Source organism: Callorhinus ursinus, unplaced genomic scaffold (genome assembly GCF_003265705.2).
Source record: "Callorhinus ursinus isolate GAN/ISIS: 27379988/994484 unplaced genomic scaffold, GSC_fseal_2.0 scaffold5, whole genome shotgun sequence".
Taxonomy (NCBI): Eukaryota; Metazoa; Chordata; class Mammalia; order Carnivora; family Otariidae; genus Callorhinus; species Callorhinus ursinus.
The window spans coordinates 8,820,264-8,844,414 of record NW_027397067.1 but is presented as its reverse complement, the minus strand read 5'-3'; the positions used below and the strand labels follow the sequence as shown (position 1 = coordinate 8,844,414).

The 24,151-nt window shown below is 36.0% G+C and overlaps 1 protein-coding gene across 2 annotated transcripts in view; it reads left to right on the top strand.

The window, feature by feature from the left end:
- TMEM68 (transmembrane protein 68) overlaps positions 1–24,151 on the top strand; it is a 48,184-nt gene that overhangs the window by 1,244 nt on the left and 22,789 nt on the right. For both annotated transcript variants that reach the window (XM_025870603.2, XM_025870602.2), the window contains exons 2-3: positions 5,563–5,607; positions 6,217–6,610. In XM_025870603.2, the coding sequence (XP_025726388.1) occupies positions 6,286–6,610 (325 nt within the window). In that variant the 5' untranslated portion in view covers positions 5,563–5,607; positions 6,217–6,285. The remainder of the gene's footprint in view (positions 1–5,562; positions 5,608–6,216; positions 6,611–24,151) is intronic.

The window sequence follows — 24,151 nt, the reverse complement described above, 5'->3', positions numbered from 1 at the left end:
GTGCTGCACGGTTACAGATAGACCGGTATAGATGTGCCACATTTGGGGGATGAGGATAGGTTAAGAAAAAAAGGTAGAATAGTAGTTATCAGAGTGGAAGATTTTAGCTAGAAGTCGAAGGACATTCTGGGGTTTAAAAAAAAACAAAACACAAAACCTTGAAAGGTAGTTCATAATAGAGCCTAGAGTTTGAAGCTTGAATCTAAAAGGTATTGTTTAAAAGAGAAAATGATTAGGTTTGCCAAATAGATTAATTTATATTAGATAAACTACTTTTAGTTTGAAGTGGAATGCTCATTCACTAGAACGGTGTCCTAAACCCCTGTTAAACAATTATCAAAAATGCAGAAAGGAAAAGGGAAAATTTTATTTCAGTGAGTACTTAATTTAATTGGCATTTTCAATGTATCTTCAATGTGCCTTATATACTAAAAGTAAAAAATGGATCTGCTGCCATCTATGGTGCTAAAAGTCCTGATAATAGGTGTTTAAAAATAGATTTATTTCCTTAAGGGTTTCTAGAAAACAAAAGATCCTCTGTTCTGGTTTATTAGTTTTTGAAATACTTTTATTTTAAAAATGTATAAAGTCAATTACAGTGAATGTTCCTCACCATCAATATCAGCATGGTGGTATTTTCTTTATATGTGATGCACAAGACTATGTTTAATTGTAGATTTGTTGTTGTCGTTGTTAGGAAATGACCTGGAATTTTGGTAATTAAAATATTGTATCTCCCCCAAAACATCTTTTAACGATTATAGTTTTTAATTGTATTAAAAGAAATTGGTATGGAGTCAAATATAATCAATGTTAAATTGGAGGGGGAGAAGGGCTAGGCAGAAGTAGAGGGAAGACAGAGATTGGAATCTTAACATTTTCATCCTTCCTGTAAGAGAGAGAGGGAGGGAGATGTTAAAGAAAGTGTAATGAAAACCAGGGTAGGAAGTAGGAGAATCGAGTTTTAATTTTGGCCCTTGGTTCTTCACTGATTTAGTAACTTTGGGCAAGTCAACTTGGCTGTCTCTTTTTAACTGGTTTCTGCAAAATTAAGAGGTTGCATTCATTGAATTCTAAAGCCATGCTCTCATATTATTGAAAGTATTTTATTAACTCAAAAGCTTGTTATTCAGACTCTTCCGATAGTTCTTGAGTGGCAAGTTTTAGGGCACTGTCTTGGTCCACATCTTTTGTCAAAGATTTGAATGAACACAGTTAAGGTCTGTCTTTAGGTGGTATTTGTTAGGTGCTTACTATGTGCCAGTCATATTATTGTAAGTGCTTTACATATGTTTTCTCATATGATTTTGTTTACCAATATGTCCCCCAATGTTTAGAATAGTGTCAAGCACAAATTATTTGCTTAGTAAACATGTTGAGTAAATGAATTAATAACCCAATGATTTAAGTCTTGTCTGAGCCATGCCCAGTACACTGTATTCTATCCCCTGTGGCCTAGTTAAGGACTGGTCCCAACAATTACTCCTCTCCTGCATCATCTATTTCTTACTCTCCCACTGATGCATTACCATTGGTATTAAAGACTGCTATGTTTTCTTTCATCTTAAAACAATAACAAACTTGGCCCACAGTCCTCCCTAGATAATCACCTATTTCTCTGTTCCTTTTTGCATCAGCATTCCTCTGAAGAGCTGTCCATATTTGCTGTTTCCAATTCATTTTCTCTTACTTTTTCATGAATTTACTCTACCTGACTTTTATCCCCACTGTATCAAAATAGTTCTTAATTACCAGGGTTTGTCAATGTCTGTGTTGTAAAACCCAGTGATCCATGATCATTTCTTAGACCTCTCCACATCATTTGAAACTGCTGAATACTCCTTTCTTCTTGAACACTTTGTTACTTTTGACATTCAGGGTGCCACTCCTGGAAGGGGAATGCTGGTTCCTCATTGTTCTCCCAACTTCTAAAATGTTGAGTGCCCCAAGGCTCAGTCCTGGGGACTCTTTTTATTCTATAGTTCCTCCTTAGAAGGATCTTTTTTACTTTCATGGTTTTCATTCAATCTATATGTTGCCAATTCCCAGATATATTTCTCTAAACCTGATCTTCCTGCTAACCTCTATGACCAGCTGCCTATTTAAGGTCTTCACTTGGATGTCTATTAGAATGTTAATACATTCAAAACTGAATTCCTGATCTCTATCCCACTCTCAAACCTGTTCTTCCTGTAACTCCATCTTTTCACAAGCAAGCTAATAATGATGACGATGCCAGCAATACTCACCTAGTGCTTATATAGTGGAAGGTACTCCTCTAAGCTTTTTTTTTTTTTAAACATATATTCTTCACAACAGTCTTATTAGACAGGTACTGTTAATATCCCCACTTTACAGATGGAGAGACTGAGGCCAACTTGATAAGTAACTTGCCTAGGTCACACAGTAAGTGGCAAGAGTCTCCTAGAATACAAACCCACCTTGCCAAAAAACCGGGTAGTCATCCCAGACTTCTCTCTCTCACTTACGTTCTATATCCATTCATCAGCAATTCCTGTTGGCCTTATCTTCACAGTATATCTAGAAATTGATCATCTCTTACAGACCTTCACTCTGTCACCGTTGTCCAAGCCACTTTCATCACTTATTTCAATTATTGCCTGAACTTCCTATTTGTTTCCTGTGCATTTCTCAACATAGCCATCATTTAAAACCCAAGTTAGGCAGTCTCAGTCTTCTGGTGCCTTCTTCATCTTACTTAAGATAAAAGCAAGCCTACAAAGTTCTACCGTGCTACCCCTCTGCCCATTTCTGACTGCTCTCTCTATCATTCTTCCTCAGCCTGCTTCCTTGCTGCTCCTCAGACCACACCAAGTACACATCGTTTGTATTTACTTTTATTTTAGCCGGAGATCTCTTCCAAATACCCACATAGTTTGCTTCCTCACTTCCTCAGTTCTCTGCTCAAATGTACCTTTCAGAGAGTCCTTCCCAGGCTACTATATATAACATAGCAACCCCCCTCCTACCCTCTAGTCAGCTAGAGACCTCCATTTTCCTCTTACCCTGCTGTGTATTTTTCTCCATAGCACCTATCATCTAATGTAGTATATGTACTATTATATCCCAATTTTACAGATCTTAGCAAGTTGAGGTACAGGTGGGTTACTGTACATGCTCCTTTCAATATCAGACCACTAGAGTCAGTCATGGGGAGTGACCTGAGTCCTGGAAGGTTATGAAACTAGGGTCTGAGGAGTGGTTGAAAGAAGTAAGGATTCTGACCAGAAAATGGGATTTCGCAGCTCATCATAGCTTTGTTAAAACTTAAGAGTTTGTTTAATGGAAAAGGTTCTATAGTATAGAACTAGGTGCAGTAGGGAAAAGTTACAGTGAGATAAGTATGTGGAAGATATTTTTAGTAGTTCGGTGGATGGTTTTGAAGATGGAATTGGACACCTTTTCAGTTTTCTGTTGTGGAAGGGTTTAAATCGAAATCGAGGATGACCATTCTGGAGGAGGCCTTGCATGCAGCACTGGGCCATTGTTCAGGGACTACTTTTGAAGATGCCCCTCATTGCTGATTGGTATTTGTACTGTGTTTGTTTGATAAGTCAGAGTGTAATTGAGGATAAGAAGTATGGTTCTATTACCAATTTGAGTGGGGGGGGGAAGTACTAAAGAAGGTTTTAAAATCATAACATATTATGGTCCTGTTAAAATCAGAAATGAGACTAGATTATTAGGGCAATTGTATTAAGCAGTAGAGGTCAGATCATCAAAATGATTGGTTTTTAGGCCTAGGAACAGCTCCTTTTAACATATTTGAGAGACTGTCATAAATTTTAATTTATTAGCAATATTTAAAATCTCTTTTTCTGTTGAGGTGTAATTCACCATAACATTGACCATTTTAAAATGTACAACTTCATGGTTTTTAGGGTATTCCCAAGGTTGCACAACCATCATTACTATCTAATTCTGGAACCTTTTCATTATTCCCAAAAGACACCTCTGTTTCCATTAGCGGTTACTTCTCTTTGCCCCCCTCCCCCCAGCCCCTGGCAGCCACTTACCTTTCTGTCTTTATTGATTATCCTATTCTGGGTATTTCATATAAATGGAATCATACAGAACATGGCCTTTAGTGTTTGGCTTTTTTAATCTAGTATGTTTTCAAGGTTCATGCCTATTGTAGCATGAACCATTACCTCTTTCCTTTTTATGGCTGAATAATATTCTGTTGTAGGCGTGGAGCACATTTTATTGATCCATTCATCAGTTGATGGACATTTGTGTTGTTTTCACTTTTTGGCCCTTAGGAGTAGTTTTGCTATCAACATTCATATATGAATTTCTGTGTGAATGCATGTTTTCAGTTTTCTGGGATACATATCTAGGAGTAGAATTGCTGGGTCATAAGGTAATTCTATGTTTAGCTATTTGAGGAACCACCAAACGGATTTCCACAGTGTTGCACATTTTACATTCCCACAAGCAATGTATGAAGGTTCTAATTTCTCCACATCACTTACTTTACATTTTTGTGATTCCAGCCCTCCCAGTGGGGGCAGCTCTCATTTTAAAAGTAGTAAGTTTCACTATGTTTATGTTGCCTTCTAAATTTTCAAACCATGATACATTATAAGGGTTCAAGTCTTTAGATGGATTGATGAGAATATGATGTAATTAAAGCCCACATCATTGTATGGTGACAGATGGTAGCTACAATTGTGGTGAGCACAGCATTACATATAGAGTTGTCAAATCACTGTTATATACCTGAAACAAAAATTGTGTGTCAACTATACTTCAGAAAAAAAAACAAAGCCCAGATTGTGGGCTTAACGTGTGTTGTGTTTACCTTCTGTTACCATAGCAGGCCTACATTTCTCACAAGTAAATGCTGTTGGTTACAAGGAAATTAAATTAGACTAAATATTCCATCCCTGGAGGACTAAGTCAAAGTGTATGCCCTGTTAATAAGTCAGTCAGCAAGACAACCTTGGCATAAAGACAACATATAACTGCTCTTGTATATCTGTTTCTCCCTCCCCCTCCATCCCTTTCTTTATTTACTCATTTCCTATCTCAGCTATAAAGGGTTTGAGATGATTTTCATAAAGATTATGTAGCCTGGAGTAATGACAAAATAGCTCTAAGAATAGAATCAGAACCAGGGAAGATAGGAATGAAAGAAGGAAATCTTGTACAGGATAACATGATCGTTAAGACCTAATGTCATTATATCATTGAATATCCATATTTGACATCAGCTTATTATCTGGCAAAGTTACTAAGAAGAGACATGGTCAGTTACACATTTTACCTTCATACTTTTTCTCCAAATAAGCAAAGGTTTTTATAGCTCTGATTTTTAAAAAAGTCTCAGGTGGGTTTTTATGTAATGGAAATAAACAGTGTATAGAGCTATCCTCCTTAAAGCATTGGTAACATGAGTATAATTTTTAATTGTGATACACTGGTGTGGGGCTATAATATTTGTCACACATTTGTGAATGTCTCTTGCTATTTATTTTATGGAAACTTTAACTCTAGGTATTAATATTTTTCTTCCCATTTGTATCCTCTGTTTTCCAGAACACATACACTGAAGCTTGGGACAAGATATTTACCTAATTTCTGGTAAGATAAGTGACTGGTTTACAGATAAGTGACGTGAAATAATTATATGGCTATAGTTTTAGTCATTGAACATTTAAGAGAAATTTTAGTGACTATAAGATAAAAATGGCAGGGATAAATTTTTCTTACTGCATAATGTTAAAAGAACAGAGAATTTTTTGTGAACTTGCTTGTAAAAGACAGTAGCCAAAAATGTAGGTCATCATTTCCTAAAGAATTGGATTACTTTTATTGAATCATATATTGATGCTTTCCTTTGTGAAGAAAGTTATCTCAACATAACCTAGTTTAAGATAGAAACATTTAGTATGATCCACTTAAGATGTAAGTCACATTATTAAGATCAATCTGAAATTTCATTCTTCATCAGGTTTATTTTTCTCTCTCAATTATAGCTTGTGAGTTATTTCAAAAGCTAACCCTGACATGCTTCATGAGCATGCAAATGAAACCTTATAATTTTCACACTGAAGTCTGCAACAAAGTTAACCATTAACAATCTACTCATTTTTGGTATTAAGAAATGATTCTATGTAGTATTTATGTAGACTAAAACATTTAACTTTTCAGCTGTGAAGAGAATAACACTGGATTATTTTTCCCTTCTAGTGGCCAAATTAAAGACCTACCATGACAATGAAGAAAGAGACTGAATTTGTCATTTTCACCTAAAGAAAAATGATAGACAAAAATCAAACCTGTGGTACAGGACAGGATTCTATGCCCTATATGACTTGTCTGATTCACATACTTGAAGAATGGTTTGGTGTGGAGCAGTTGGAGGACTATTTGAATTTTGCAAACTATCTCTTGTGGGTTTTTACACCACTAATACTTTTAATACTTCCTTACTTCACTATCTTTCTTCTCTATCTTACTATTATTTTCTTACACATTTATAAGAGGAAGAATGTATTAAAAGAAGCCTACTCTCATAATTTATGGGATGGCGCAAGGAAGACGGTGGCAACTCTCTGGGATGGACATGCAGCAGTTTGGCATGGTAAGCAAGATGATTTTGTTGTCTGTGTGTGGCTGATATCATCATCCCATTTTATTGAATATCCATATTTGACATCAGCTTATTATCTGGCAAATAATAAGCTATATCATCATCCCATTTTATTGATCAATACTGAAAAATATGAGGGATATTTACTATTTCCTTTTATCTCTTTGCATGCATATGTTTTTCTTAAAATGAGTTTTTCCAAACACATTAATTTCCATTAAACAAAGAACCATACAACAGTGTAAGGTCTTACTATAACCTAAAATGTTAAAGTTCATATGTAAGACATCTGAAAGACTAAGAAACTAATTAAAACTATAGAAACCTGTAGAAATCTGCTTTAATTATTTAGTATTTAATTCCATTTTGTTCAAAATAAGTTTGACTTATTTTTGTGTAGTGTATTTTTTAAAAAATGAATATTAACTGATAATACTAAATATAATTTGTATACCATAATCTACCCATTTCCTGTTTGATTCATTTCAGAGGTCATATGTCTCTTGAATAAATGAGATAGCAACAAGTTTATCTCTAGGGTATTCATCCTTTTCTTTATCATTTGAGAGATTGTGTTGTTCTACATTTAATGATTGGTGTGGTTCTTTGGATAACATGAAAATTACCCTCTTGTGGCCTATTATCAAGGACTTGGTGTCTTTCTCTGCCAATATTTATCTTATCTGTTGGTCATTTTTGCATTAGAACTATAAAAAAATACAGAGAATTCAGTAGGTGTGTAACAAAGTTGTACTTTCTGTTTCATTTTGGGCATCAAAGTCATTTCACGGAAAGACACAGAAGTACAGATTTTGAAATAGATACCAGAGGATATATACCCTGGGAGTACAAGGCTGCTGTTAGCAAAGATCACCACTGACATGCTTATTAGGCCAGTGTGTCATCATTTTAATACTACATGCAGTCTTATCAAGTCTTTTTTGAGCACTTCTTATGCCATACACTGTCGAATGTTTATTTTTTTTATTTTTTTTTATTTTTAAATTTTATTTATTTATTTGAGAGAGAGAGAGAGAATGAGAGATAGAGAGCACGAGAGGGAAGAGGGTCAGAGGGAGAAGCAGACACCCCACTGAGCGGGGAGCCCGATGCGGGACTCGATCCCGGGACTCCAGGATCATGACCTGAGCCGAAGGCAGTCGCTTAACCAACTGAGCCACCCAGGCGCCCCGACGCTGTCGAATGTTTAACATACATTCTTCTAAAACTTAGAATAGATCTTATCTACATCTTATCTCATTTTACAGATTTTGTGAGGAAGTTGAGGAACAGAGAGATTGTTATTTGCCCAAGACACACTAGGAAGCTAGGAAGTAGACAGGATACAACCTCAGCTCCAGAGCCTGTCCTCTTGTGATCTGTGCTGTGTGGTCAGTTTGTCCTAGGTTGGGAATTCAGGGTCAAAAGTAGTGGTATTCAGCAGGTTTGCAAACAGGAGCCATATGCCTTTGATGTATTGAATTTTGAATATTACTCATTAACACTAATGCTCTTGCCAGTCATTACAACTCTCATACCCTTTTATGGTTGTTTTACATGAGACAAGATGATACTTCAGCATATCAGACGTGTACATGTGCAGAGACTGCATCTTTGTAGGCTGCTTTTGGTTTATTGTCTTTAATACGGTCACACACAACTTAAGTGGCATTGTTTCCAATACTTGTTGGGAATATATATCCCCCTCCCAAATACACATCCCCTATATTTCAGGATAATGTATATCAAAAGAAATTTGAGTTTATTTCGATTTCAGGAAACATGATTTAACTTAGATAACTTCAAGCACTAAGCTTATTTTGTAGTAGAATATAATTTGAGGTGTTTTTATCTTTCTGAGGTATTTTTTTTTTTACTTTTTTATTTTTTAAATTTTATTTTATTATGTTAGTCACCATACAATACATCATTAGTTTTTGATGTAGTGTTCCATGATTCATTGTTTTCATATAACACCCAGTGCTCCATGCAATACATGCCCTCTTTAATACCCATCAGCAGGCTAACCCATCCCCCCACCACCCTCCCCTCTAGAACCCTCAGTTTTTTTCTCAGAGTCCATTGTCTCTCATGGTTCATCTCTCCTTCTGATTTCCCTCCCTTCATTTTTCCCTTCCTTCTCCTAATGTCCTCCATGTTATTCCTTATGTTCCACAAATAAGTGAAACCATATGATAATGGACTTTCTCTGCTTGACTTATTTCACTTAGCATAATCTCCTCCAGTTCCATCCATGTTGATGTAAAAGTTGGGTATTCATCCTTTCTGATGGCTGAGTAATATTCCATTGTATATGTGGACCACATCTTCTTTATCCATTCATCTGTTGAAGGGCCTCTCGGCTCTTTCCACAGTTTGGCTATTGTGGACATTGCTGCTATGAACATTGGGGTGCATATGGCCCTTCTTTTCACTACATCTGTGTCTTTGGGGTAAATACCCAGTAGTGCAATTGCTGGGTCATAGGGTAGCTCTATTTTTAATTTTTTGAGGCACCTCCACACTGTTTTCCAGAGTGGCTGTACCAACTTGCATTCCCACCAACAGTGTAAGAGGGTTCCCCTTTCTCCACAACCTCTCCAACATTTGTTGTTTCTTCCCCTGTCCATTTTTACCATTCTAACTGGTGTAAGGTGGTATCTCAGTGTGGTTTTGATTTGAATTTCCCTGATGGCTAATGATGATGCACATTTTTTCATGTGTCTGTTAGCTATTTGTATGTCTCCTTCGGAGAAGTGTCTGTTCATATCTTCTGCCCATTTTTTGACTTGATTATTTGTTTTTTGGTTGTTGAGTTTGAGAAGTTCTTTATAGATCTTGGATACCAGCCCTTTATCTGTAGTGTCATTTGCAAATATCTTCTCCCATTCTGTGGGTTGCCTCTTTGTTTTGTTGACTGTTTCCTTTGCTGTGCAGAAGCTTTTTATCTTGATGAAGTCCCAAAAGTTCATTTTTGCTTTTGTTTCACTAGCCTTTGGAGATGTATCTTGAAAGAAGTTGCTGTGGCTGATGTCAAAGAGGTTACTGCCCATGTTCTCTTCTAGGATTTTGATGGATTCCTGTCTCACATTGAGGTCTTTCATCATTTTGAGTTTATTTTTGTGTATGGTGTTAGAGAATGGTCGAGTTTCATTCTTCTGCATGTGGCTGTCCAATTTTCCCAGCACCATTTATTGAAGAGACTCTTTTTTCCTGCTTTGTCGAAGATTATTTGACCATAGAGTTAAGGGTCCATATCTGGGCTCTCTATTCTGTTCCACTGGTCTATATGTCTGTTTTTGTGCCAGTACCATGCTGTCTTGGTGATCACCGCTTTGTAATATAGCTTGAAATCGGGCAACATGATGCCCCCAGCTTTGTTTTTCTTTTTCAACATTTCCTTGGCGATTAGGGGTCTTTTCTGATTCCATATAAATTTTAGGATTGTTTGTTCCAGCACTTTGAAAAATGTCATTGGAATTTTGATCGGGATGACATTGAAGGTGTAGATTGCTCTGGGTAGCACAGACATTTTAACAGTGTTTATTCTTCCAATCCATGAGCATGGAATGTTTTTCCATCTTTTTGTGTCTTCTTCAATTTCTTTCATGAGTGTTCTGTAGTTCCTAGAGTATAGATCCTTTACCTCTTTGGTTAGGTTTATTCCGAGGTATCTTATGGTTTTTGGTGCTATAGTAAATGTAATCGTTTCTCTAATTTCTCTTTCTACAGTTGCATTGTTAGTGTATAAGAAAGCAACTGATTTCTGTGCATTGATTTTGTATCCTGCCACATTACAGAATTGCTGTATGAGTTCTAGTAATTTGGGAGTGGAGTCTTTTGGGTTTTCCACATAAAGTATCATGTCATCTGCGAAAAGGGTTTGACTTCTTCTTTGCCAATCTGAATACCTTTTATTTCTTTTTGTTGTCTGATTGCTGTTGCTAGGACTTCTAGTACTATGTTGGACAATAGTGGCGAGAGTGGGCATCGTTGACGTGTTCCTGATCTTAAGGGAAAGGCTCTCAGCTTTTCCCCATTGAGGATGATATTCGCTGTGGGTTTTTCATAGATGGATTTTATGAACTTGAGGAATGTTCCCTCTATCCCTATACTCTGAAGAGTTTTAATCAGGAAAGGATGCTGTATTTTGTCAAATGCTTTTTCTGCATCAATTGAGAGGACCATATGGTTCTTCTCTCTCCTCTTATTAATGTGTTCTATCACATTGATTGATTTGTGAATGTTGAACCACCCTTGCATCCTGGGGATAAATCCCACTTGGTCATGGTGGATGATCCTTTTAATGTATTGTTGGATCCTATTAGCTAGGATTTTGTTGAGGATTTTGGAATCCATATTCATCAGGGATATCGGTCTGAAATTCTCCTTTTTGATGAGGTCTTTGCCTGGTTTGGGGATTAAGGTAATGCTGGCCTAATGGAATGAGTCTGGAAGCTTTCCTTCTCTTTCTATTTTTTGAAACAGCTTCAGGAGAATAGGTAGTATTTCTTCTTTGAAAGTTTGGTAGAATTCCCCAGGGAATCCATCAGGCCCTGGAGTCTTGTTTTTTGGAGGTTTTTGATCACTGCTTCAATCTCCTTACTGGTTATTGGCCTAGTCAGGTTGTCAGTTTCTTCCTGTTTCAGTCTTGGCAGTTTATAATTTTCCAGGAAGGCATCCATTTCATCCAAATTGCTCAGTTTATTGGCATATAGTTGTTGAGAATAATTTCTAATAACTGTTTCTATTTCCTTGGTCTTAGTCGTGATATCTTCCCTTTCATTCATAATTTTATTAATTTGGGTCCTTTCTCTTTTCTTTTGGATAAGTCTGGCCAGTGGTTTATCGATCTTATTAATTCTTTCAAAGAACCAGCTTCTAGTTTCGTTGATCTGATGTACTGTGTTTCTAGTTTCTAATTCATTGATCTCTGCTCTAATCTTAATCATTTCTCTTCTAATGCGTGGCTTAGGCATTGTTTGTTGCTTTTTCTCTAGTTCTTTAAGGTGTAGAGTTAGTTGGTGAATTTGGGATTTTTCAATTTTTTTGAATGAGGCTTGGATGGCTATGTATTTCCCCCTTAGGATTGCCTTTGCAGTATCTCATAGGTTTTGGACCGATGTGTTTTCGTTCTCATTGGTTGCCATGAATTGTTTAAGTTCTTTGATTTCCTGGTTGACCCAAACATTCTTGAGCAGAGTGGTCTTTAGCTTCCAAGTGTTTGAATTTCTGCCAAATTTTTTCTTGTGCTTGAGTTCCAGTTTTAAAGCATTATGGTCTGAGAATATGCAGGGAATAATCTCAGTCTTTTGGTATCGGTTGAGACCTGATTTGTGACCCAGTATGTGGTCTATTCTGGAGAAAGTTCCATGTGCATTCGAGAAGAATGAGTATTCTGTTGTTTTAGGGTGGAATGTTCTGTATATATCTATGAGGTCCATCTAGTCCAGTGTGTCATTCAAAGCTCTTGTTTCTTTGTTGATTTTCTGCGGAGAGTGGAGTATTGAGCTTTCCGAGGTATTTTTAAATATGCATTTATGGCTCAGAGGAAGTAAAATATATAGTTCTTAGTCTGTTTTAATTTTTTTATGGTAACTTGACATTATATTTTATTAGGATAAGTGATACTCTTTTTAAAAGTGATTTTTCCTTATTCAGCCATTAAAAAAACAAGGAAGTCCTGCCATTTATAACAACATGGATGGACCTTGAAGGCATTATGCTAAGTGAGATAAGTCAGAGAAACACAAATACTGTATCATTTCACTTATATGTGGCATCTAAAAAAGAAAAAAACCCAAACTCATTGAAAAAGAGGTCAGACTTATGGTTATCAGAGGCAGAGGTTGGAGAAGGGGGATTGGAGGAGGGTGGTCAAAGGTACAAACTTCCAGTTATTAGATAAATAAGTTGTAGGGATATAATGTACGTGACTATAGCTAACAGTGCTGTACGGTATATAGTAAAGTTTTTAAGAGTAAATCCTAAGAGTTCTTATCACAAGGAGAAAAACTTTTTTTCTTTACTCTTGTTTTATCTATATGAGATGATATATGTTAGCTGAACCTACTGTGGTAATAATCATTTCACAAAATATGTAATTCAAACCATGATACTGTATGCCTTCAACTTACACAGTGATACATACCAATTATTTCTCAATAAAACTGGAAAAAATGATTTTCTTTGCCATGTTGTTTAGTGACATATATAAAAGGCATTTGTGTGCATATTTGGATTTTGTATTGGTATCAAATCAGTTTTAATTCATGCTTTTTAAAAGAATCTTCAAAGGAATTTTTTAACTAATAAAAATGTTTATTGTAAAAAAAAAGTGGCAAAAAAAATAAGGAAAATGATGGTCACTTAAAATTTACTATTGCAATTGCATTTTGTTAATATTGTGGTGTGTTTATGATTTTTTATATGTGCCGCCAACTAGTATTTTTCATGTCACTAAGCCTTAGTGACTTCTAATGACTACATGGAACTCTGTAAATCTTAATGAATTTAGTCAGTTACCTGTTGAACCATCACTTACAATTTGTTCACTATAAGTATCTTTATATAAGAATCTATCCAGTGTTTTCTGTTTTGAAGTTGTATTTTATGTCATACTGTACATAATTTAAGTGTTCTGTCATTTTTCAAAAAATTCCTGATTCTTATTTGCTGCATAACATAATGCCTATAGTAAATCAAAAAATATTAATTTGATGTTTCTTAAATACCTACATTTCTAGGCAGTTTGCTTGGTGGTAGGTCGATGGAATCCCTACCCTCAAGTTAGCTTTTAAACTATTAAAAAATTTGACTTATTTTTCAAAAAAAATTATTCCTAGAAAATATGAATATTTTTAAAAGCTGGACTTTTAATATTTAATATTTCCCCTGAAAATTAATAGGATCAGGAAGAGTCCTCAGTAAGATATCTAGATGTTTTTGAGAAAAATAAAAGGTATATATTTTAGCACAACTGTAAAGATGAGGACTGTAACTTTCACCTTAGGGAAGTAAGGAATATTTCATTTTGGGGCTTTTTGTTTTGTTTTTTTAAAGATTTATTTGAGTGAGAGAGAGAGAGAGAGCATGAACAGGGGGAGGGGCAGAGGGAGAAGGAGAAGCAGACTCCCCACTGAGCAGCGAGCCCGATATAGGGCTTGATCCCAGGACACTCAGATCATGACCTGAACCTAACTGACTGAGCCACCCAGGTGCCCCTTAGTTGTTTGTTTTATCTTGTTTTATTTTGTTTGTTTTACAAGGGAAATTTACTTCATTGTCTGAAAATATGTATGCTTACCTAATGCCGTCATAACTGGTTAAATTCATTGGCAATACAAAATTTTTGAAAAATACGATGGTTTGATTAAGTAGGCTGGTTTATGGTTTATTATTTATGTTATATGAGTTAGAGTTTTATTTATTTACTTATTTATTTTTAAAGATTTTATTTATTTGACAGAGAGAGAGAGACAGAGAGAGAGGGAACACAAGCAGGGGGAGTGGGAGAGGGTGAAGCAGGCTTCCCCCTGAGCAGGGAGCCTGATGCAGGACTTGATCCCAGGACCCCGGATCATGACTTGAGCTGAAGGCAGACGCTTAATGACTGAGCCACCCAGGTGCCCCGAGTTAGAGTTTTTTTTTAAATGGGCCATAATAGCACAAACTTAACTTTCTTTTACTTTATATTTTATTATTATTTCATAAAGAAGTAGATACATTTTATTCACTAAAAGGTCCTATAAATTAAACTGTATGTAGTGAAGTCTATTAATTAAATTGAGGTCTTAAGAGACATCCCCTCTCTACTTCAGCTGGAAAAGCATTTCCTTTAACCTCTTCTCTTGTCTTTTATTGAGTGAGGGACTGCCTGAGCTTAAAACCGGGTTCTCCCCATCTACTTACTGCTGGCCTTGACAAGTTACCTAACTCCTTTTCCCGCTTCCCCCTCTCCTTTCTCCTCCCTGCCTTTTGCAACCATTATGATTTTTTCTAAAAAATTTAGAATTACAGAGAAGTTGCAAAAATATATTTTTTCATGCATATTTTTCACCCAGCTTCCCCTAATGTTAACATCTTACATAACCATTTCTACAGTTATTGACTTAATAATGGTACAATACCATTAACTAAGCTACAGGTCTTACTCAAGTATTACTGGTTTTCTCACCAGTGTCCTTGTACCAGAGTCCCATGCTACATTTAGTTGTCATGTCTCCTCCAATCTATGATGGTTATTTAGTTAGGTGTTTTGTTTTTTTGTGTGTGTCTTTCATATCCTTCACAGTTTTGAAGAGGATTGCTCAATTATTTTGTAGACTCCCAATTTAGATCTGATGTTTTTCATAATGAGACTGAAGTTATGCATATTTATGCATATTTGACAAGAATACCACAAAAATGATGTGTCCTTCTCAGTGCATTATATCAGAGGTTCATGATGTTGATATGTCTTATTACTAGTGATACTAACTTTGATTATGTGGCTAAGGAGGTGTCTCTGGGTTTCTCCACCATAAAGTTGCTATCTTTTATTTTGTAATTGATAAGTATCTTGGGGGGACCACTTAAAACTATGTAAGTAACCTTTCTCCTCAAACAAGATACTTAATGTTTTTGAACCTCATTTTCCTAAGGATTCAGTGAAATTTCATGTAAAGTAGTATTTAGCATAATTTCTATTACATACTAAATGTTTAATAAATGTTAGCTATCATAATTGTAGAGCATCTTTTTTTAAGATTTATTTATTTATTTTAGAGAGAGCAAGAGCACATGCAAGCGGGGGGGCAGTGGGAGAGAGAAAGGGAGAGAATCTCAAGCAGACTCCCTGCTGAGCATGGAGCCCGACCGAGGGATCCATCTCATGACGCTGAGATCATGAGCTGAGCCGAAATCAAGAGTTGAACGCTTAATGAACTGAGCCACCCGGGCACCCGAAAGAGCATCTCTCTCCAATAATTTGGAAGGCACCAAAATACATTGTCTGTATTTGATCATTATTAAGTTCAACTTAACATACCTATGTTCAGAGTCCCTAGCATTTTGAAGTTATTTTTAGGCCATTACAGTTTTTACTATTATTTTTAGTAAGAAATGCATTTTGCTACCAAGTATACACACACATATATATATATATATATATATATATATATATATACACATACTATTTCATGAAAAGTATATGTACTTTCTACAGTGATCTGTTTTATTTTCTATTCTACTTTCTTATTTAAAAAGAAAAATGCTCATAACTCACTAAAGTGATTTCATAACTCACTAATAGATTGCAACCAGCATTTACAAATCACATATGTAGCTTAGTATGGACAAATCTGTAGTACAAGTTACAGTATAGGGCGAGAGCACAGACTTTGGAGTTAGAGAAATGTGGGTTTACACCTTGGCCCCACCACTGTGTGACCTGGGCCCAGGGCCCATACTACTCAAAATCTGCTCCCCCCCCCAGACAGTGGTTGGATGGACAGTGACAATTAATTGCCATTGTGATTACTTTATCTGAGCTTGTATTGTTCATGAAATCCCCTAAGTATTGGTATACTATAGGCAGGAGATGATAGGACTGCACTTTGAAGCTAACATTGGGAAGAGGGAGTGATAGATTTAAGAGGTTTTGGAGGTAAAACATAGACTTGGTGACCAGGTAAATACGGAGTCTTGAGGAAGGAAGAACTAAAATGTCCTTAAGTTTCTACTTTTTTTTTTTTTTTTTTTAAGATTTACTTATTTGAGAGAGAGAGAGCAGGGGGGAGGAGTAGAGGGAGAGAAACCCAAGCAGACTCCATGCTGAGTGTGGAGCCCAGCACCGGGCTCTATCCTATGACCCTAAAATCATGACCCAAGCCGAAACCAAGATCCTACGCTTAATCAACTGGGCCACCCAGATGCCCCTAATGTTTCTACTTCTGCTAGACAGGGAAACATTGGACAGGAAGCATTCCGTTTAGAGGCAGTCACGTGAATGGAAGCACAAAGATGGGAAAGTATTTTTAGGGAGCCACCTTTTGTCCATATAATTCATGAAAGAATTTTACTAATAACACTTGATACGCAGTTGGGCTCTAAAAGACCTTGAAAATGTTGGACTGGAGTGTAATCTGATGCTTTCTGAGCAGTGAGTGGTATATCACATCTTTGCTTTAAGAGTGACACCGCTTAATATTTGGACTTCATGTTTATTGCCACTGTGGTAAACCATAGTTTTTGTCAATAATTGAATTAACTGTACATTTCTGCTTTCAGCTGATGATTTGGTATTATATAAGTACAATTATATAAATTTTTTTTAATATGCTGGAAGGCAAGAAGGAACCTCAGAAATATTCTGTGTAGTATCCCTCAAAGAAGTATTTCTTATTTCTAAAAAAATTTATCTGATGAAACAGTTGATTCTTTTGGACTTGAGACCACCTCAGTGATTGTTCTGTAGAGCCAAAAGTAAATCCAATTACTTGAATTAGAACTAGGTAATTAGAAAGAAAAGTTAAAAGTATACATAATCTCAAAATACCATTAAATTCAATTTTTAAAAACATTCTTTTAAGTCCATTTGAGATATTACTAAGTACTTTATTCTTTTAATATTAGAATCACAGTTACCACATTTAACTTTCATCTGTTGGGTGAAGACATTATAGACTACTTCAAAAATGAATTTCCTGCTCTAAAATTTACACTGAAGTCTTTATTATTCAGGTTTGTTTCTTAGCAAATCAAATGGGGTTAAACTTAAGGAAAGAAACAGATAGTTTCAGATTTTCATATTCTGGACTTTTGTTACACATGAACGGCAGGCCTCTTGGGACAGCTGCTCTGTGCGGGGCAGTATGGCTTTAGGAGCTTCCTTTCCTTTTCTGCTCTAGTCACTTGAGATTTCCTTCCTTCTTGGCTTCCTTTAACTTTGAGCCTAATTCTGCCATTGGCCTCTAAATGCGTGTTTTTTTTCCCTTGTCTTGGGGTTTTTTTTAGAGAAAAATGTCTACATTTTTATTTAATTGAATGAATTGGAGTATAAACCAAAGTTGGTGTTTCTTTTATGACATGAAAAAATAGTAATAGCCAGAACAATTTCTGTATCACTTTATAATTTTATTCCTTTTTAAAAATTGAGATAAAATTAACATATTTCAGGTGTACACATAGTGATTTCATATTTGTATATATGTGAAATGATCACCACAATGAGTAGTTAAAATACATCATCATACATAGTGACAAAAATTTTGTTTTCTTGTGATGAGGACTTTTAAGATTTATTCTCTGAACAACTTTCAAATGTATAATACAGTAGTACTATAGTCACCATGCTATACATTGTATCACCATGACTTATTTATTTTATAACTAAAGTTTATATTTTTTGACCCCATTTTGCCCACCCCCTATCTCCTGCCTCTGGTGACCTCCAGTCTGTTCTCTGTATCTGTGAGCTCATTTTTTGTTTGTTTGTTTGTTTTAAAGTCCACATATAAGTGAGATCATACGGTATTTATCTTTCTCTTTCTGACTTATTTTACTTAGCATAATGCCCTCAAGGTCCATCTATGTCACAGATGATGTAAGATAGTGTTCTTTTTTTTTTTTTTTAGGTGGATAGTATTCCATTGTATGTATATATGCTGTATCTTCTTTATCCATTCATCCATTCATGGACACTTAGGTTGTTTTTATATCTTGGCTGTTGGAAATAATGCTTTAAAGTGAATATGGGGATGCAGATCTCTTTTTGAATTAGTGTTTTTGTTTGCTTTGGATAAATACCGAGAAGTGGAATTGCTGGATGGTGTGATAGTTCTAGTTTTAACTTTCTGAGGATCCTCCATACTGTTTTCCATAGTGATTGCACTAATTTACATTCACACCAGCAGTGCATGGGGGTTCCCTTTTCGCCATATCCTTGCCAACAGTTATTTCTTGACTTTTTGATAATAACTATTATAGCAGATATGAGGTGATAGCTCATTGTGGTTTTGATTTGCATTTCCCTGATGATTAGTGATGTTGAACATCTTTTATGTACTGGTTGGCCATCTGTATATCTTTGGAAAAATGTCTATTTAGATTCTCTGTCCATTTTTTAAATGGATTTTTTTTTGCTATTTTTGAGTTGGGGGGAAGTTATAGGAGTTCTGTGTGTTTTGCACATTAACTTTATCAGATATATCATTTGCAAATAACTTCTCCCTTTCAGTAGGTTCCCTCTTCATTTTATTGATGGTTTCCTTTGCTGTACAGAAGCTTTTAGTTTGATACAGTCCCATTTGTATATTTTTGTTTTTGTTGCCTTTGATTTTGGAATCAGGTTTAAAAAATCATTGCCAAATCTGATGTCAGGGAGCTTACTGCCTATGTCTTCTAGGAGTTCTGTGGTTTCAGGTCTTAATGTTCAAATCTTTAATCCATTTTGAGTTAATTTTTGTGAATGAGGAAGATAGTAGTCTAGTTTTATTCTTTTAAATGTGACCATCCAGTTTTCCCAACACTGTTTATTGGAGAGACTATTCTTTCCCCATTGCCTATTCTTGGCTCTTTTGACAAAATTAATTGACCATATATGTATGGGTTTATTTCTGGGCCCTCTGTTCTGTTCTGTTGATCTGTGTGTCTGGTTTTATTTCGATACCATACTGTTTTGATTACTGTAGCTTTATAATATAGTTTGAGATGGTGCCTGCAGCTTTGTTCTTTCTCATGATTGCTTTGGCTCTTTGGGATCCTTTATGGTTTCATATAAATGTTTGGAATTGCTTGTTCCATTTCTGTGAAAAATGCCATTGAGATTTCGATAGGGATTGCATTGAATCTGTAGATTGCTTTGGCTGGTATGGACATTTTAACAATATTAATTCTTCCAATCCATGAGCATGGAATATCATTCCATTTATTTGTATCTTCTTCAGTTATTAGTATCTTATAGTTTTCAGTGTATAGGTCTTTTACCTTTTTGGTTAAATTTATTCTAGATATTTTATTCTTTTTCATGCAATCTTAAATGAGATTGTTTTCTTAATCTCTCTTTTTGATAGTTTGTTATTAGTGTACAGAAACACGACAGATTTCTTTATATTGATTTTGTGTCCTGCAACTTTACTGAATTTGTTTATTCTAACAGTTTTTTGATGGAGTGTCTAGGGTTTTCTGTATAGAATATCATGTCATCTGTAAATACAGTTTTACTCCTTCCTTTCCAATTTGGATGCCTTTTATTTCTTTTTCTTACCTAACTGCTCTGGCTAGAACTTCCAGTACTATGTTGAATAAAAGTGGTAAGAGTGGGCATCCTTGTCTTATTTCTGATCTTAGAGGAAAAGCTTTGTTTTTCACCATTCAGTATGATGTTACTGTGGGCTTGTTATATATGGCCTTTATTATGTTGAGGTATGTTGCCTCTGTACTTACTTTGTTGAGAGTTTTTATCATAAATGGATATTGAACTCTGTCAGATGCTTTTTCTGCATCTATTGAGATGATCATATAATTTTTATTCTTCATTTTGTTAATGTGGTCTATCACATTGATTTGCAGATGTTGAACCATTTTTACATCCTTATAATAAATTCCACTTGATCATGGTATATGATTTTTTTAATGCATTGCTGAATTTGGTTTGCTAATATTTTGTTAAGGATTTTTACATCTATGTTCATCAAGGATATTAGCCTGTAATTTTCTTTTCTTGTGATGTCCTTGGCTGGTTTTTGTGTCAGGGTAATGCTGGCCTTGTAAGATGAGTTTGGAAGAGTTCTCTCCTCTTCTATTTTTTGGAAGAGTTTGAGAAGATTTGGTATTAATTCCTCTTTGAACGTTTGGTAGAATTCACTGGTGAAGCCTATCTAGTCTTGGACTTTTGTTGGGAGGTTTTTGATTACTAATTCAATCTCCTTACTAGTAATTGGTGTGTTCAGATTATCTGTTTCTTCATGATTCAGTCTTGGAAGGTTGAATTTATCCATTTCTTGTAGGTTGTCCAGTTTCTTGGCGTATATTATTCATACTAGTCTCTTATCCTTTGTATTTCTGTGGTATCGTTGTAAGGTTCCCTCTTTGAGTTCTGATTTAATTTTTTGAGTACTCTTTTTCTTATGAGTCTAGCTAAAGGTTTGTCAGTTTCATTTATCTTTTCGAAGAGCCATCTCTTGATTTTTTTTTAGATTTTTATTTATTTATTTGAAAGGGAGCTAGAGAGCAAGAGAGAGAGAGAGAGAGAGCATGAGCAGGGGGAGGGGCGGAGGGAGAAGCAGACTCCCTGCTGAGCAGGGAGCCAGATGTGGGGCTCAATCCCAGAACTCTGGGATATGATCTGAGCGGAAGGCAAAGGTTTATTAACCAACTGAGCCACCGAGGCGCCCCATGTCTTGGTTTCATTGATTTTTTGTATTGTCTTTTTAGTGTTTATTTCACTTATTTCCTTCTCACTCTATTTCCTTCCTTCTATAACTTTGTTCTTTTTATAGTTTCTTGAGGTGTAGTTAGGTTGTTTTTTTGAGATTTTTTTATTTTCTTGAGATAGGCGTTTATCACTGTGAACTTCTCTTAGAACCACTTTTGCTATATCCCACAAGTTTTGTTATGGTATATTTCCATTTTCATTTGTCTCAAGGTATTGTTCATTCTCTTTTGATTTCTTCATTGACTCATGGGCTGTTCAGTAGGCTTTTTTCTTTTTGCTGGGACCAGCTGAGCCTGAGGTCCACGTGACACCTGACATCAGTGAGATGGGAAGGAAAAACAGATCTTATGACTAGAGCCATGCTCACATTTCATCTGCTACCCAGAGTATAAGTTACAACTCTTGTGAGAAAATATGCAGGACATTTTCCTCTGAAGCATTGGTGGAGTTTACTTAAATCTTATATGTTCTCCACAAACACCAATAGCACAGGATTGCCTTAAAAAATGTGTTGATAGGGCGCCTGGGTGGCTCAGTTGGTTAAGTGACTGCCTTCGGCTCAGGTCATGATCCCAGGGTCCTGGGATCGAGTCCCATATCGGGCTCCCTGCTCAGCGGGGAGTCTGCTTCTACCTCTGACCCTCTTCCCTCTCATGCTCTCTATCTCTCATTCTCTCTCTCTCTCAAATAAATAAATAAAATCTTTAAAAAAAAATGTGTTGATATAGCAGTGTAAAGGGCAGTAGGCAGGTTAATCTCTTTAGCTGGCGGAGGAGAAAAAAAGTATGGACAGGAAGCCAATGCAAACCTGGGTCATGTTAGAAGGAAGCCTCCAGAGGTCATCCCCCTCCCCATCTCCACCAACCTTTCATCTTGTCATTTGCTTGTCTTACTGAAACTCTTGTTCCCCTTATAGTGACTTGGAATAGGGTTAACAATGTGGCAGGAAGGAGAGATAAGGGGTGGCACGAGTCTTTAATTTCACTTGTAGTACAGGAGAGATGTTTTCTTGACATCTAGTTCAAATTTCTCATCACAGTTTTTTCCCCTGCATGTAGTAGTTAGATTTTATAAATCATTTTTGTTTTTGATGAATAAAATGGGAATTTCTAAAGTATAATTTATGTGTTTGTGAATGAAACAAAAGTTTGCAGCATTAGTAAGTTACCCATTTGGATATAACAGTTTAAATGATGTTTTATTTTGCATTGGGTCAAGAGTTTCTTAAGAGTTTTATTTTTATCAATGAATTATTTAATATGCCAAAGCAGGCCGTCAATGAATTATTTTATGACCAACTGTTAAATTTTACTCTAGATTGTGTTATCTCAGGGAAGCCATAACTTAATTGATGTCTCCTGCCCTGGCCCTCTTCTCTAGTCCCCTTTATCTGTTGATTTCCCCCTTTTACAACCTGCTGGTAACAAGTAGAATCTCATACTCCTATTAAACTACTCTGTATCAAGCTTACACAGAAGGGTCCAGATTATGTTATAGAAACTAGAGGATTCAATAAAATATGCTTGATGTTTCACAGATGTGTAACTCCTTGAATAGCCTTGATTAACAACCAGAGATAGTCTTAAGTTTTAATATTGTCTATTAGGTTGGAACCCAAAGGTTCTTTATATTTTATAGATTCTATGATTCTAAGATCTTATATGTTTTTTCATAGAAGGAATAATGACTATTGCTTTTATTCATAGTCTTTTTAAAAATTAATATTCCAAGTATTATACAAAGAACTTATTTTCCTAAATCATTTAACTATAAGAACCTACATTATCCTCTCTTTAAATATACACTTTTAGTGTATATTTCTGACAAATAAGGATGTTCTCATATTTAACATCAACAAAACCATTAAAATCAGGAAATTAACATGGATATGTTACTAATCTTTAGATCTCATTCAAGTATTTGGCTTTCCATTAGACTCATTGTTTTTATAATTTCCTTCTATCTGCTGAAATTTCTTTCTTTTCTTTTTTTAAAGATTTATTTATTTTAGAGAGAGTGTGTGTGTAGTGGGGAGGGGCAGAGGGAGAGCGAGAGAGTCTTAAGGAGACTCCACTCTGAGTGCAGAGCCCGACATGGGGCTTGATTTCACGACCCTGAGATCACGACCTGAGCCAAAACCAAGAGTAGGATGCTCAACCTACCTCACGACCCAGGCGCCCCATCTGCTGAAATTTCTAATCTGATTATGTATGTGTTCACTTTTCTGCTAAGTCCTTTAACATATTAACCATGGTTATTTTAAAGTTATTATCTAATAATTTAAACATTTGGGTCTGGTTCTTTTGATTAAACAATCTCTTGACAATGGATTTATTTCTTGATGTTTTGTATGTCTCATAATTTCTTTTTATTGAATTCTGGGCATTACTTGTAGAAGAACAGTAGAGAATGAGGTAAATACTTAAAACTGAAAATTGACCTTTTGATGTCAGGCCATTAGAGTCGGGTGGACTTTAATTCAGCCTACACTGTAATTAAACTGGGTTTCGGTTTTATTGTAGCTCTAGGTACTTTCAGTTCAGCACAGACTACAAAATCCTGCTGCTACCTTGTGCATTAGTATAGGGCCTGGAGTGCCAGAGGGTTTTTCTCCATCTTCCTTCTCCATCCTCAATCCAGTATACTTGTGCCACAGAGGGGGTCTCTCTTTGCCTTTGCTTAAAACTCCATGTGAAGCTTGTGGTGGGTTGGGGATGATGGGCAACTCTTCAATTTTCTTGGTTTAGCCAGAATTGTACACAGGTCCTGTCTGCCTGAGGCTCAGGTGTGAGGCTTTCTCAATGTCCCTTTGCCTCTTCCCCGTGGAAGGCAAACTCTGCCTTGTGTACATGGGAGTTTGGGGTTGGCAGCAAGTCTCTTGCTCTTCCTCCGAGTGGTAGCAGATCTCTGCTTGATGTTATTTTAGAACCTGGGCCTATTCTCTACCTCATCCTTTGGCTTCTACCCTTTCCTAGCAGTGGTGGACTTCTGCCTGAGAGTGGAGTGGTAGGGTGAGGCAAGCGTGAGGGGAGAGGGGAGTGAGTTCTGGCCTTTCCAGCATCAGATGCTTTTTGTATATGCCCTTTTCTTAGAAGGGATGGAAGAGTTTCCTGCAC